This window comes from Giraffa tippelskirchi, chromosome 3, assembly GCF_054371585.1.
Source record: "Giraffa tippelskirchi isolate mGirTip1 chromosome 3, T2T-mGirTip1v1.2.pri, whole genome shotgun sequence".
In the NCBI taxonomy this organism is placed as follows: Eukaryota; Metazoa; Chordata; class Mammalia; order Artiodactyla; family Giraffidae; genus Giraffa; species Giraffa tippelskirchi.
In genome coordinates this window covers 85,814,837-85,830,634 of record NC_137277.1, presented here as the reverse complement: position 1 = coordinate 85,830,634, position 15,798 = coordinate 85,814,837, and the positions used below count along the sequence as shown (strand labels likewise).

Below are 15,798 nucleotides of genomic sequence, written 5' to 3'. Positions count from 1 at the left end.
ACATTTTGCATAGCTTGTGGTTTTTTTTTTTAAGAACTCCTGAGACCAGTTTATGTTATTGTTGTTGTCTTCCCAATAGTTCTGTTTAAAGTCTATTGCATGGACCACACCTACACAACCATTCGGGTACCAGTGGTCGCCTCGGTGAAGGAAGTCCTCAGCGCAGTTGCCGACAAACTGGGCTCCGGGGAAGGCCTGATCATCGTCAAGATGAGCTCCGGGGGAGGTAAGAGCCTTCTGTAGAGGGGAATTATGCTATCAAACAGACCCTGGCAGGAAGTTAGTGGGGCCCTGTCAAGCTGATCCAAAGGGACAAGTGGGTGCTGTGTGTGCTCCCACAAACAACAGAAATGAAGGTGGTTAGAAGTGGACTGGGCTAGAGTCTTAATATCCCCTATCCAGTAGGTGCCCACTCTGAAGCAGAGAGAGATGAAGAGGCAGCTGGAATGAGGTCTCAGGTGTGGATGTCAGTCTGGAGTTTTCCTATAAACCCTAAACAGAAAAGCTTAATGCTGTAATAACCTATAATAGGAAAGAATTGAAAAAATATATGTGTGTGTGTATAAGTACATATATACGTATAACTGAATTACTTTGCTATACACCTGAAATAACACAACGTACTTAGTTGTTCATTTGTGTCTGACTCTTTGCAACCCCATGGGCTGTAGCCCACCAGGGTCCTCTGTCCATGGGATTTCCCAGACAAGAATACTGGAGTGGTGTTGCCATTCCCTTCTCCAGGGGATCTTCCCGACCCAGAGATCGAACTCTAGTCTCCTGCATTGCAGGTGGATTGTTTACTATCTGAGCTACAAAGGAAGCCCCAAAATAACACAACACTGTAAACCAAATATACTTCAATTAAGATAAAAAAAAAAAAGAAGAAGACGTTTAAGGCCTTGGAGCTCTGAGACATGTGGGCCCTAAGAGATCACCTGGCTTTTCTGGCTAAAGCCTATAGGTTTTCATGAGTCCAAAGTTAGAGGTGGTCACAGGCTGGTTCTTTTTGGCTGATGATGTCTCCCTCCTTTCCCAGCAGAAAGGGCAGGAATTCAGCTCATCAACCAAGTGAGGAGTATTTCGCCCCACAGGATTACTTGACTACTGCCTGCTTTCATCCATCATGTATTTATCGGCCACTCAGTGTGGCTGTCACAGAGGGCAGGTGTATGCAGAGCCTGTGCCTCCAAGTGGCTCAGAGGCTAGCGAGGAGGGAGACAATAAATAAACAGTCACCGTCCAGGTGACCAGAGCTTTGGAAGGGTCTGCACGGGTTGCAGCGAGAGGCTGTGGGAGGGAGCCATGAGGCTTGCTTATCCAGCAATGATTTGATACTCATTGGAGGATCCTTCAGGATCTGAGGGAGGCCATTTGTGCCGCATTTAAAGACAAATTATTCCACTGAGGCAAAATTTTTAAACGTATCTTGGCTTCCCAAAATATCCCCCCTCCATTTCTGTTCCTGGTGCACATGACCCAGGATGTCTGTCTGTCCACCACGAGCCCTCTGGCACACGCTCGCCATAGTTCTCCCAGGTGCCTCCTTCACTGCCTTCAGGTTTTCCTGTCATTGTCTCATGGGGGCCCCCCTCCTCCCTTTCTTTGACTCCCCCTTAGACACCCCTCCCAGCCTCCCTCCCTGCTCTATTGTCTCCTCCTCACTGCTTACTCTCTGGTGCATTGTCACTGTCTGCATCCCTCACTATGATGTAAGCTCTTTGGGGACTATTTTTATTTTTTTGTATCATTCCCTTCTGTATCCTCAGTGTCCAGGGCAGTGTCCAGCATATAGTAAATGCTAAATAAATATCTTTTGTATGAACCATTTTAAATATAAGAGACTTCATCTAACAATGCAGTTGCCCTCTAAATTAGGGAATGAGTGAAAAAATAGTGATGAATTTTACATCAAAAGTCATGTGGGATCTCAGAAACCCCCTAAGTTTTCTAAAAGTGATACTGTCATCTCCAAAGGGCTGGGTGTTAATTACCATCTAGAAGCATAACTTGTTTTTTAAATAGCAGGTGCGGTTTTTGTATGCAAAACTGGGTAAATTGGCCCTCGGGTATTTCCATCCCTGTTTTGGGGTCATTTCTGATGGCATCCTGAGTGTTGTATGCCTGCATGATTGCTGTGTCTTTTTGATTCAGTGGATCCCTTCAGTACAGTATTTTGTGCAGTCACTCTGCATGTTCCAGTAATTCACCAAGCTGGCAATTTGTTGGTGTGATTAGGGCAGAACAGCAAATCTCAGATGCATTTAATAGGCAATCTCATGCTTTTTATGTTCACAGAAAAGGTGGTGCTCAAACCTAATGATGTTTCAGTATTTACAACGCTCACCATTAATGGACGTCTGTTTGCTTGCCCGCGAGAGCAATTCGATTCACTGGTAGGTGTGGATGGCCGCCTTGGAGCAGCGTCTGCAATCAGAAAAACTTGTCTGGAGCTTAATTTTGCAGTCACATTATACTCAGTTGCTAAAAAAATTCTTGAATGCTACTTGTCTTTTTCTTTTCTCCGGTCTATTAGGTAAGCCTCAGGTGTTCATTTGAGATGCTCTGAGCTTCAGATTTTCCTTTGTGGAAATTCACCAAGTTGCACTATGATTGGGGCATAATTCAGCTTTCAGAACTCTTTGTAGTAGTTCACCTCCTTGAAATGTACCCGATTTAAATATTGATATTAAAAAACATGAACACTTAGAGACCAGGATAGAAATAATTTTTTTAAGGCACGACATCGCAATTTATCCTGCTCCTTTAGGGGGATGTAGAAATGCATTATGACAGAGCCACTCTACGGTCCAGGGAAAATGCCATTCCCTGAAAGGGCTCTCTCCATCTTGTGCGGGAAATATCAGAGGCAAGCTGTCTTCCCTAATTCTCCAAAACACTGTTCACAGCCCCACACAGCTCTCTGAGTAAAGGCTTAATCAACTGTGTTAACAAGTGACTGGCCCTCTCTCCTTTATGCTCTGGTGGGGTTCATTTCTGTTTCTCCTTTAATAGTTAGGCATGGAAATGAATAGTTACTGGGGTATCTTCGAGAGCCTGTGGGGCCAGTTCAGAGGACTAGTTTTTTCCATCTGTTAGACACACAGGGCTTCTTTACTAAGAAAAGTGCAACACAAGCTCTATAGTGTGTTTCATTTTGTTGTTGTTGTTTAGCTGCCAAGTCATGTCTGACTCTCTTGTGACCCTATGGACCTGCCAGGATCCTCTGTCCATGGGATTTCCCAGGCAAGGATATTGGAGTGGGTTGCCATTTCCTTCTCTGGGGGTCTTCCCAACCCAGGGATCGAACCTGCAACTCCTGCACTGGCAGATGGATTCTTTACCACTGAGCCACCAGGGAAACTGGACTGCATTTTAGGGGGGAGAATTTAACTACATGAGTGATGCACAAATACGTTCAGTTGAATCAGATCAGATGTTGTAGGTAAATCAAGATTCCCCTCCTTGGACTTTCCAGAGCTTGCTTAGCCTCATTGTGATTCTGATCTTCTGACCTGGGGAGAGCTAGTTTGTGCAGCCGCACAGGTTAAGCAGATTTTGTGACTCCTTGAATTCACCTGGAGAGAAACTTTGCAAAAGGGGCGTGAGTTCTCCTGACCTCCCTCACCCACCAGCACTGTATGATCTGAGTCTGTTCACAGTCCTTTTCATGGATTTCTCATTATCTACATCCACTGCTTTCTGAAAATATATACTTCCCAGTATTGAGAGATTGGGGAGGGAAATGGCATGAATGAGTCATACTACCCTCTCGTGGCAGCAAAACCCAGCAAAAGCCAGTTTAGTTGCAGACCTGCTAAAGGTGCTGTGTTATGCGTTTGCCACTCGGGGCTTGGGCCTCTCTTGCCAGCTGGTTCTTGGCTGCAGTGTCTGATGACATGGTGTACAGATGCAGAATGTGGACCATCTCCAGCTCTCTGTGGTGAAGATACTAACTTTTTAAGCCTCTGTTTATTTGCACACAATCCTGCAGCCTTACAAGTTCTCAGTCCTTCCTAGTCTTCCATTTTAAGTCATGCGTAATTGCAAGGAGCTTGCTTTGCGGCAAGTATCTGGACGTGAACATGCTTAACTTCTTCCCTGTTGGTGCTCTGCCATTCACTGGCCTGCCAGTTATGCCATCAGTTCTAAGGAGTGGTCACAAAACTGTAGGCGTAAAGCTCTTTTTCCAGCTTTCGAAAGATTTGAGGACAGTGCATCCAGGAAGAGTCATGCACAGAATGACTCTGGAGTACAGGATGTTGGCCAGACCTTTGATCCATCAACACATACTTACATGAAGTGTCAGCATCTGCGTGACACTGGACCAGTGTCCTAGAGCCTCTGTCCTTACAATAATCATGGTCAAATTAGGAGATGAAACTAACACAAACATCCTGGAACAGAACAAACCGTAGTGCTGAAGTGCTGTCTAGAATTAGTAGTGTCAACAGTTTGTCCTAGTCGCTTAAGGGCTCAGGTTCTAGAGCTTTACTTTCTTGACATTTTCAGCATAAATAAGTTAGTACAGAGCAACTCACAATAAAACCCCATTGTACTGTAATTTGCTTCTACTTTTATCTATTCACTAGCTTCTTAGGTTTTTATTTGGGGCCTAACCTATATCATTCCAGGTGATGATTCTGGCTCTAGCATGGTCTTGAAAATAGATCCATCATGGTCCTTGTACCTCAGGGAGCACATAGTGTAGTGTGGGACACCAGAGTGTGGTGTCATCCAGTGTGACAAATGCCATTGCAGAGCTTGGTACAGAGTGTGGGAGCCTGAAGAAAGAGGACGCTGGGGTGGCAGCTTGCTTTAGCCATCTCTTTGTCACTGACAATCAGCACATCCTTTTAATGTCTTAGTTTCCTCATCAGGACAATGTGAGCATGAGAGTGCTATTCTCCTAATCACCCCCATCCAATTAACAGAGAAATCAGCTCTCAAAAAGAGCAAAGTCAAGTCTATAGGAGTTCTTTGCCTCTGTGTGGGCACTTTTCAGATCTGTCTGTATAATGCAGACCCTACATAGGTTCTTCTGTGCTTCATCTGTAGTAAATTTCCACAGGGATATCTAGGAGAAAAATGGTCCAGGAATCTGCTTCCTATGGGACCAGCATGTAATTCCCCCTTCAGATGGAGGAGCCCTCTGTACTGCTCAGATTGCCTCCCTGGTGGTTCACGGAGGGAAGCAGTCAACCTGCCCTTTGCTTGGTAAGCCCTGTTCACTCATAAAAAGTAGAGATTCAACAGGGGTTTCTGTTTCTCTCAAAAGGGATTCAGGATGATATACTAGCATCCATGACTAAAAGTATTCTATGGCATCTTTCCTCTTGTTGTTCAGTCGCTCAGCTGTGTCTGAATCTTTGCGACCCCATGGACTGCAGCACACCAGGCTTCCCTGATCTTCACCATCTCCCAGAGTTTGCTCAAATTCATGTCCATTGAGTTGGTGATGTCATCCAACCATCTCATTCTATGTTGCCCCCTTCTCCTCCTGCCTTCAATCTTTCCCAGCATTAGGGTCTTTTCCAATAAGTCAGTTCTTCGCATCAGGTGGCCAAAGTATTGGAGCTTCAGCATCAGTCCTTCCAATGAATATTCAGGATTGATTTCCTTTAGGATTGACTGGTTTGATCTCCTTGCAGGACAAGGGACTCTCAAGAGTCTTCTCCAGCACCACAGTTTGAAGGCATCAATTCTTTGGCGCTCAGCCATCTTCTCTGTAGTTGGGCTAATTTATCCCCTCTGTGAAAGCCGTAAGACCTCAAGGGAAAGAGATGAGGACTCAGACTGAGGAAAGAGCATACCCAAGGAATAGAGGACAGGTCCACAGCAGAGCAAACAGGCAAGAGGGAAGGCAGGATGTGGACAGTCAGCCAGAGCATTAGACAGTCCTCCTGCTGAGCGTATAAGAGCTTCCTGACGTTCCTCCCTGAGACCTACCCTGCTTGAAACCATACTGCTTGCTTCCATAAACTACTTGCCCATTAGCTTCAAGTCAGTTCCCTATGTTTTAAAACTTTAGAATAATGATTTTTCTTCCATGTTCTCTGTGCCCTGCTCTTCCTGCCCTAGAGTGAATCAGCAACAACAGTGTTTGGCTCGTACATACAGGTGCTGTACTCCTCACTCTTCCTGTACCTCTGCATGAGTGCAGCACAGCTGGGAAGGTGGGGGCCCCCTCTGTGCTGGGCACTTGCTCACATGCCACACTTAAATTATTCCCATCCTGCTCTCTTAACAAGCCTAGGTACTAAGTGGTTGTTGTTAAGTCACTAAGTCATGTCTGACTCTTAACGACCCCATGGACTGCAGCACGCCAGGCCTCCTTGTCCTTCACTAGCATCTGGAGTTTGCTCAAACTCATGTCCATTGAGTCGGTGATACATTCAACCATTTCATCTTCCATTGTTCCCTTTCTCCTCCTGCCCTCAATCTTTCCCAGATCAGGATCTTTACCAATGAGTTAGCTCTTAGCATTAGGTGGCCAAAGTATTGATGCTTTAGCTTCAGCATTAATCCTTACAGTGAATATTCAGGGTTGATTTCCTTGCTACCCAGGGGACTCTCAGTTGTCTTCTCCAGCACCACATTTTAAAAGCTCCAGCACCAATTCTTTGGCGCTCAACCTTCTTTGTGATCCAGCTCTCACATCCATACATGACTGCTGGAAAAACCATAGCTTTAACTAAATGGACCTTTGTCAGAAAAGTGATGTCTCTGCTTTTGTCTAGGTTTGTCATAGCTTTTCTTCCAAGTAGTAAGCGTTTTTTAGTTTTATGACTGCAGTCACCGAACATCCACAGTGATTTTAGAGCCCAAGAAAATAAAATCTGTCACTGTTTCTACTCTTTCCCCATCTGTTTGCCATGAAGTGATGGGACCGGATGCCATGATCTAGTTTTTTGAATGTTGAGTTTTAAGTCAGCTTTTTCACTTTCCTCTTTTACCCTCATCAAGAGGCTCTTTAGTTCCTCTTCACTTTCTGCCATTAGAGTGGTATCTGGGTACTAGGTAGTGGGTCCCCAACTCATAAGAGCTAAAAAAAAGTCAACAGATTAGGGGATCATCCAAGTCTATGTAATTAGAATGGGGTTTACATTCAGGGTCTGCTGCTTCCTGAAACAGGCACTAACCTGGTCTATTACAAAACCCTAATTCCCATTGGGCACTCCAAGGCTTTCTAACATAGTCCATTCTGTTCCCCTGAACTCTCTGTTCCTGCCAAGCAAGTCTGATGACACATCCCCACCTTCATGCCTCTGCTGCCATCCTACAACCTACGACCCAGCATCCTGGATACTCAGGGAAAACTTGGCCCTTCTAAACCTGCCCAGTTTCATATGTTTCATCTTTTAAGGCCCAGCTTTTTCCAAGAACCTCTTAAGGGAGGCATCATTCCAAATGCCCACTACCTCTCAAAAGCCCATTCATGTTTCCTCACCTGTTTTCCCATATATCTGGGAGTCAGGTGTTTGTTGATGCTTCTGTCTGTCCCTTTATACATACATGCAAACGAATGCCAACAGCTGATTCTTTATTAACATGCAGTGCTGTACTCACAGGTCAGAGCTGATTCCTCTGTTAAACTGCAAACTTTCAAATGCCCAGAAAGCAGCAGGCATTTAGAGAATGTCAGGGTTACGGGTGATGATGACAATGATGAATGATGATAGATTGTGAACAATATTAGTACTTCTAACCTAAATATTGGATATCCAAATACATTTTGTATCGAGCTGGGGAAACTTTTTTTTAATTAATGTGACTTTTATAACTTTATAAACTATTATTGTAGATCAATGGGTATGAATATAAGTAAAGTTTCTAATATATACAAATCATTCATCTTATTAAGGAAAAGCACCCTAATTCATATCTCATAAAGTAAAAACTAAGTACATAAATTGGATGCAAAATTTTGATCAAAGGTCTTCCAGAAAGTAGCAGAATTTAGTTTTCTGATGTCCACCTCCAAACACCATGACCATGTGACTATCATTCCTAGCTCTACATCTCTCAGAAAGCGGAGGAAATGAACATCGCATATTATCCCATGTAATCACAGAGCCTTCTTTCACCTAGTAGTCCCAGGCAGTGTATTATGAGAGATGGAGATGCAGCAGCTTTACCACTGTCACCAGCCCCTGCCATAGTAAGTAGCTAAACACCCAAACCCGGAGAAGGCAATGGCACCCCACTCCAGTACTCTTGCCTGGAAAATCCCATGGACAGAGGAGCCTGGTAGGCTGCAGTCCACGGGGTCGCGAAGAGTCAGACATGACTGAGTGACTTCACTTTCACTTTTCACTTTCATGCATTGGAGAAGGAAATGGCAACCCACTCCACTGTTCTTGCCTGGAGAATCCCAGGGACGGGAGAGCCTGGTGGGCTGCCGTCTATGGGGTCGCACAGAGTCAGACACGACTGAAGCGACTTAGCAGCAGCAGCAGCAAACACCCAAACCACGATGCCAGTACCGGCTTTGGAACAGCCTCAGTGGGAAACAGAACATCTTACATGTTTGCCAGGGAAAAGGAGTTGTTTCCAGGGAGCTCCAGGCCTATGCAGAAGAGAACCTCCATAGGTCAGTTGTCACTGAATCTTATTTGCCATGGTCCATGTTTTTCAGTCAGTGGAATTGATTAGAGTGATAATGGTTACTATAAAAATGCATGGAAGCAAGTGAGCATTAAGAGCAAAGGCTTTTTTCTCCTTTGGGTAAAATCATAGTTTCAAGGTATTCCTTAAAGCATCTTCAGAATCCTCTCCCTTCCAAGTCCTAACAGCATTCAGCTTATCTGTTTTGAGATTCTGATACATTTTCGTATTATTATTCATAGACTCCCTTGCCAGAACAGGAGGGCCCAACTGTTGGAACAATGGGAACTTTTGAACTGATGAGCTCCAAAGATCTGGCCTACCAGATGACAATTTATGATTGGGAGCTCTTCAACTGTGTGCATGAGGTAAGGTGCTCCGTTGAGAGCATGTATTCATAGGTATCATGGCAGTTCTGGATGTTGCCTGCAAATGTGAATACGTGCTGCAATGTGAAAGCCACGTGAGAGGGTTTTTTTTGCAAAATATTGAGTATATTAATAAAGACTGTTATGAAGCCTTTGAGAGTAAAGAAAAATCTTTACGATTTGCAATAAGCTCTGTCTTCCTGAGTATATTAAGCCAATAGCACCCAGTTTATAGTTACAGTATTCAGCAAGCCTCATTGAGCCCTTGAGGTCTTCAAGTTGAAGTTCAAGTTGCATCCCAGTCAATGACTGTATTCCCGTTTGTTGACCAGTGTCAATTTGCCATCAAATGGAGGAGCGAGCTGGTGTTTTGATTTAAAAACAAAGATGTGACACTGTTTTCCTTTCTTCTAGCTGGAGCTAATCTATCACACATTTGGAAGGCATCATTTTAAAAAGACCACAGCAAACTTGGATTTGTTCCTGAGGAGGTTTAATGAAATTCAGTTTTGGGTTGTCACTGAGATTTGCCTTTGTTCCCAGCCTAGCAAGCGTGTTCAGCTCTTAAAAAAATTTATTAAGATCGCAGCCCAGTAAGTATTCACTCGGGGAGAGAAAAACATTTGAGCTGTGGTTTCATCTTGTCCCCTTAGATTACACCTTAAAAAGCAAAGTGAGATATTAAATCTGTTTATGCACCAGGTGACTCAGATGGTAAAGAATATGTCTGCAATGCAGGAGAGCCAGGTTCGATCCCTGGGTCAGGAAGATCCCCTGGAGAAGGAAATGGCAACCCACTCCAGTATTCTCGCCTAGAGAATTCCATGGACAGAGGAGTCTGGTGGGCTACAGTCCATGGGGTCACAAAGAGTCTGGGGACACAACTGAGCAACTAACACACCAACCACAGGGGCTTAAGAATTAGTGAATTCGTGTGAAAGCTGTGCTTTGTCTAGCTTTTGTAATATTGACACCAATATATAAATTAACATCCTACAGGACTGATGCTCAAGTTAAAATCATGACCTCTTTCTGCTCTGAACTACTGAGACTGTGTGCCACCTTCAGTTTAAGGGCTCTGTCAGCAAGTTCTGCTGCAGAAGTTCTGTTTTAAAGGCTGGGCGAGTTGAGGTCTAACTTGACACGTTCTTGCCAGTAGAGGGCAGTGGGAACATGCGTGTAAAACCGTGCTTCCAACTTAGCCGGGATAAAATCCATAAAATGCATAAAGACGAGCTAACCTGGCCCATGAAAATCATCTCCATAAACATCAGAAAAAGCAAGCATCTTATAAATATTCTATTTAACAGCGCTTCGTGGGAAACAATTTATTTACTGCAGGGGCCAGTTAGATTTCTCCCTGACATGAATTTAATCTTCTCCTGCTATTTAGATATGCCTGACAACCTCCTGTTTACTTTCATGTTTTTGGTATCACCACAGTGCTAAAAATAAAACGCTAAATGCAGCTTGTGGCTGGGAGACGTCTTTCCTTTCTAAAAGCAGGGAGCTCTAGCCTAGGATGGTGGGGAGCACAAGTGACCCCAGCTGGGCAGTTTGCTTGAGCCAAAAAGTTTAGATCCCATACAGAGTCTTAATTTCCAGAGCTAAACAAAGAAGCAACCCCTGCTTGACATTTCACACATGCCAGCTTGCCAAATGCCTTGAATTATTTTGCCAAAAATTTAGGAGTTCAGCAGGATATCCAAAGCCCTTGGATTCAAATGCTGGTATCTCTTAATTTGGGAAAAAATGCTTTTTGAAAGAAAGATTTGGTAAAATATTGCTTATGAATTTCTGGTTCGGAGTGCAGCCACTTTCCCAGGAGCCTTGAATCGGCTGATTGCGGGGGCCAGATGTCTCTATTTGGAAGGAGATGACTGTGGAAGCTCTGACAGTAGGTGCTTCCCTGTTCTCTAGGGCACCTCCTCTCCTCCCCTTAGCCTGGCAGGGCCGCGTGCACTGAGGGAGGAGAGAGGAAGTCTGCACACAGACATGGAGATGGAAAACCTGTAGGGGCCTGACACTGCTGTTTTACAGAGCAGCATAGGAAAGCCTTTCAGGAATTCGGAAATTTTTTTTTTTTTTAATGTTTTTGCCTTTTTTATCTCTCTCTTCCTTCTGATTATGGGTGAATTTAGCCTTCAGGATAAATTGGCTTATGTTATTTAAACATTATTTAAGCTGCACTATCCCACACAGTAGAACTCTTCACACAATCCAGCTGGAGAAGATTGTAGACTCAGAAACCAGGATCCTAAAGCATTAGATGTAAACCTAGGAGCAGGAAGTATGTTTTGTGTAGTATTTTTGGAGAACTTCCATATAGTCTATTGAAGCTTTTCGACCTGCCCAGAACTTTGTGAAGTTGGGGGTCCAAATGTTATCCTTGCCTTTTCCAGGTGAGGGAGACTGAGGCAAAGAGAAATTTCATGACTTACCTAGGGTGATCAAGTGACCAGAGCAGTGAGCACAAAAGCAGGCCTGCAGTCGTGCATGTCCTTTCGTGAGCACACAGACAGGACAAAGGCAAGCCACTTCCATGACCCTCCTCGCCGCCTTCAGCCTGGGGTCTCTGAAGTTGTTCTCAGCCCCTGACCGCCCCTGCACAGATAAAGCCCCACCGCTTCCCCAGCACTGCGAGAGACATGCCATAGCTTCTCTAAATCTGTTTTCCCATTTCCACACAGACCATTTATGAAGCACTCTGCAAGGAGAACACAGGGAGCAAATGCAGCAATTTAATTAGCCTCTTGCAAAAATGCTAATCCAAACAAGATTTAATTATGATGTAGTCAACTTAGATAACCATATTGATCTGTAGTAAAGGATCTGTGCTCATTGCAAAATGAATTCTTCTTTCCCTTTGCAAGGAGTGGGTATGAAGAAGTTGAAGATTCTTTTTTTTTTTTCTTCTTAAGTTAAACCAAGTACCTAGACTAAATGTTGCATTTTGATAAGAACCTTTGGTCTTGTTCCAAAATATTCTTATTCCCAAATATATATTCATAAAAGCTAATAATGGCGTAAGTACAGATTCAAAATGATCGGCTTCATCGACATTGAAAAATTACAGAAAAAATAAGGTTATTTTTTGGTCAGTTGTTTAGGTTATTAGCTGTGTGTGCGTATGTTCAGTCATGTCCAACTCTTTGCAATCCCAGGCTTTCAGGCTCCTCTGTTCATGGAATTTCCCAGGCAAGAATACTGGAGTGGGTTGCCATTTCCTTCTCCAGGGTATCGTCCTGACCCAGGGATTGAACCCAGGTCTCCTGCACTGGAGGGATCATGATTTGTAAATTGATATTTTTCAATAAATTAGAAACATTACATGGCAGCTGGAAGCCCTGGCGGCTGCAGCAGCGTCATTTCCTTATTTCCCTCTCTTGCTACCAGAGCCTGAGGTGTCCAGCGTTGACCTGGAATTCTCCAAGGACATTTTGCTGTGTCTCTTCTAGCCCATGAGATGTTTTCCTCCAGGTCCACAGGGCTTTTAGCAAGCTTTGGGATTATAATAGCGAAGCCTAGTGTAGGTGTCTTGAAATTCCTTCTCAAAACCTGAACCTAGATGGCTAAAACCATCACCTTTCTAATATTACAGCAAGAAATCAAACAGCAGAACACGGTCACCCAAGTGGAACTTAAAGCATTAAATCTATCATTGCCTGTTCTCGTAAAGGAGTCCTGACGACTATTAGTGACCATCAGAAAATAGAACTCTAATTTGTTTATCTCACTCAAAAGTGAGTGCATTTTACTACAACATATGCCTCTTGTGTTTCAGCTGTAAGGAGTACAAAAATCTGAATTCCTTTTTTGCCATCGTAATGGGACTAAGTAATGTAGCTGTGAGCCGCCTGGCACTAACGTGGGAGGTAAGCATCAGCAGAGACCCAGCTGTGACTTTTGCCTTAAGAACAAAAACACAAGCTCACCAGTGAGCTCTTTTTAATAGAAGTAATCACTCATACTTATATAACAGTGGAAAAGGTGGGACACTTTGAGGGAGGTGGCCTGTCTCCTTTTGCCTCAGAGAGTGAATTTTAAAAGGCATAGTCCGATGCAGTGGGGAGGGAAAGAGGGGGGTCTGAGCTTCTTGCTCTATACAATATAAATAATAATAAGTCTGGTTCCTAGGTATAACCGGCATCAACAGCATTGCTTGCTTAACTTAAGAGGTCTTGCTCATAGATCCTGTTCTTTTCTGGTGTCTGCCTCTTGCTTTTGAAATAAGCTGTATCTGTAACTAAGAGAGGACAGAAGATCCATTTTTATCCAAGTAGTCATCTTGCTCCTGGGAGAATTAGCCAGAAGGCCAACTGTTTGGCCCAGCTGAGGACCAAGTATCTCCTAACTACCTGGCAGACCTCTGTGGGTAGGAAGGAACAACAGTTGGCTAGAATTCAGTTTGGTGCAAAAGTTAAGCAGGTGTGTGGTGAATTTCTAAGGCAAATACAATGAATGTTTTGTTGACAGTCGGTTATTTGCACTAGAGAACATCTTCGTTTTTCATTAGCTAAGTACTCAAAATATGCCTGACCCCTTACATGTGGTATATAGTCAAAGAAATACTAATCTCTCATAGAACATAGATACAAAAATAGGCTCTTACTAAAAATAGAAAAAGTATGTGTAAGTGGGACACAAAAAGAGGGCAAGGAGTAGATGAGAGAGACTTAATTCGCAAGGATGTTTTAAAAAGGTACTGAAGTCAGCTGTTTGCATCTCTAAATGTTTTCCTTGAAACATTTTCCTCCCCACTTCCCTCTTGAATCTGTTTTTTCCCCTCTGTCCCTCCTCTGCATTTCCACTGTTTATAGAACAGGTCCTTACAGGTCCTTCTGTCTTGGGTTTCTCTGACAATTCCAGGCAGATGCAGCACACAGCAACTCATCCCCCGAATATAGGAATGAGGGAATTGGTGAGGCCTCTGTACCACCCATCTCGGGCATATCTTCCAGCTAGTGAAAGTTAGCGCTGCCAAGAAATCTGAGCTGTGAGGCTAGGGTGCAAGCCTCTCCTTCTTGTAGCCCACAGCTCTTGGAATCTTTGGAAATCTAGGGTAACCTCTCAGAGAATCTGCTTTCCCTTACCTGTTTCCAGCATTTAATCCTCTTGCAGGGTCCAGATGATTTGGTTGGGAAAATCAAAGAAGGTATGAAGGCTCATGGGGGTCAGGGAAGGCCGGGTCTAGGTACACATAATAGGAGCTAGACCTTAAGGCTGTAGCATGGAGGAACACTCTCAGAGTTCCCTTTCCTATGGTCTAAAGAGAAAAACGGGAGGCCGCTTGGGGGTTGGGGGTGGGGGGGGAACGGGGTGCAGGCAGCCAAGAAAGGGAGTTTCATCATCTAGTCCTTCATTCCACAGGGAAAGGCAGAAACACATCAGTCTGTGAGCTTGCGTTTCCATCCTTGCACGCTGCTGCAAAGAGGAGAGCCCCCTCGCATCGTGTATAAGCCTTTATCTGTTAAGGTGAAATGGAATTGGGTCATTCTGCAGGGAGAGCTTTCATTCTCAAGCATCTCTGATTTGAGTTCATCTTCCTGTACTTGCCAACCCCCTCCCACGTGCTTCCCACACCACAGCAGTGACCAGCAGGAGCAGCCTGAGGGACAGTGCCCTCTAGGAACCAGAGAGCGGGTATGAGGCAGTCAGTGAAACAAAACAGAAAATAGAGTGAAACCACATGGCATAGAGGATGCTTCTACACAGAGGGGAAAAGACTCATCTGAGATAAAGCCAGTGGGAGTGAGGACCCAGAGCTGAGCTTCTCAGCCCCAGTGGTAATGACTTTGGGCAGGATCATTCTTTGTTGCGTGTGTGAGGGTGGAGGGGCCTGTCCTGTGCCATGGAGGAGGCTAAGCAGCATGCATGGCCTCAACCTACTATATAACCAGTACCACCTCTCACTCCACTCACCCTAGTTTTGACATCAGGAAAGGTCTGCAGACATTACTGCACCCCACTCCAGTACTCTTGCCTGGAAAATCCCATGGACAGAGGAGCCTGGTAGGCTGCAGTCCACGGGGGTCGCGAAGAGTCGGACACGACTGAGCGACTTCACTTTCACTTTTCACTTTCATGCATTGGAGAAGGAAATGGCAACCCACTCCAGTGTTCTTGCCTGGAGAATCCCAGGGACGGGGGAGCCTGGTGGGCTGCCGTCTGTGGGTCGCACAGAGTCGGACATGACTGAAGCGACTTAGCAGCAGCAGCAGACATTACTAAATATTCCCAGGTGTAGAGGGTGAGTAAAAATTGACTCCACTTGAGAACCCCTGCTCTGGAAGCATGGAGTGTGGATTTTGTTGTTGTTGCTGTTGTTCAGTCACTAAGTTATGTCCAACTCTGCGATCCTGTAGACTGTAGCCCACCAGGCTTCTCTGTCTATGGACTCCTCCAGGCAAGAATACGGAGTGAGTAGCCATTTCCTTCTCCAGGGATCTTCCCAACCTAGGGATTAAACCTATGTCTCCTGCATTGGCAGGCAGACTCTTTACCACTGAATCACCAGGGAAGCCCATAGGGTGTGCATAGATAATAGTATAGAGAGACACAAGTTTTATTCCCATATGCACTCCTGCCTTTGACCCAAAAGCCAGCTAAGTAAAGAAAGAACTAGAGTGACAGACGTAACCAAAAATTCCGTCAACTCCTCATTTTATAAGTTGTCTGTGTTCACGGAAAGTTATCACTGAGCATGGTGATTTGAATGCTCCATGGGGCATGCGACTCTTGTATCCCTTGATGTCCATGCCAGCCTTCATCCCTTTGAACTTCCCCGCTAAACAAGGATATCAGGTTTCCCTGAAACCCAGCT

At 44.6% G+C, this 15,798-nt stretch overlaps 1 protein-coding gene across 21 annotated transcripts in view; it reads left to right on the top strand.

Moving 5' to 3' along the window:
* RAPGEF4 (Rap guanine nucleotide exchange factor 4) overlaps positions 1–15,798 on the top strand; it is a 318,142-nt gene that overhangs the window by 282,083 nt on the left and 20,261 nt on the right. For 16 of the 21 annotated variants that reach the window (XM_081584651.1, XM_081584653.1, XM_081584665.1 and 13 more), the window contains 5 exons: positions 80–226; positions 2,299–2,396; positions 8,850–8,975; positions 9,390–9,568; positions 12,760–12,850. In XM_081584651.1, the coding sequence (XP_081440777.1) occupies positions 80–226; positions 2,299–2,396; positions 8,850–8,975; positions 9,390–9,568; positions 12,760–12,850 (641 nt within the window). Of the gene's footprint in view, positions 1–79; positions 227–2,298; positions 2,397–8,849; positions 8,976–9,389; positions 9,569–12,759; positions 12,851–14,345; positions 14,451–15,798 lie in introns of all 21 variants that reach the window. The other 5 variants (XM_081584649.1, XM_081584650.1, XM_081584661.1 and 2 more) reach the window with 1 other exon arrangement.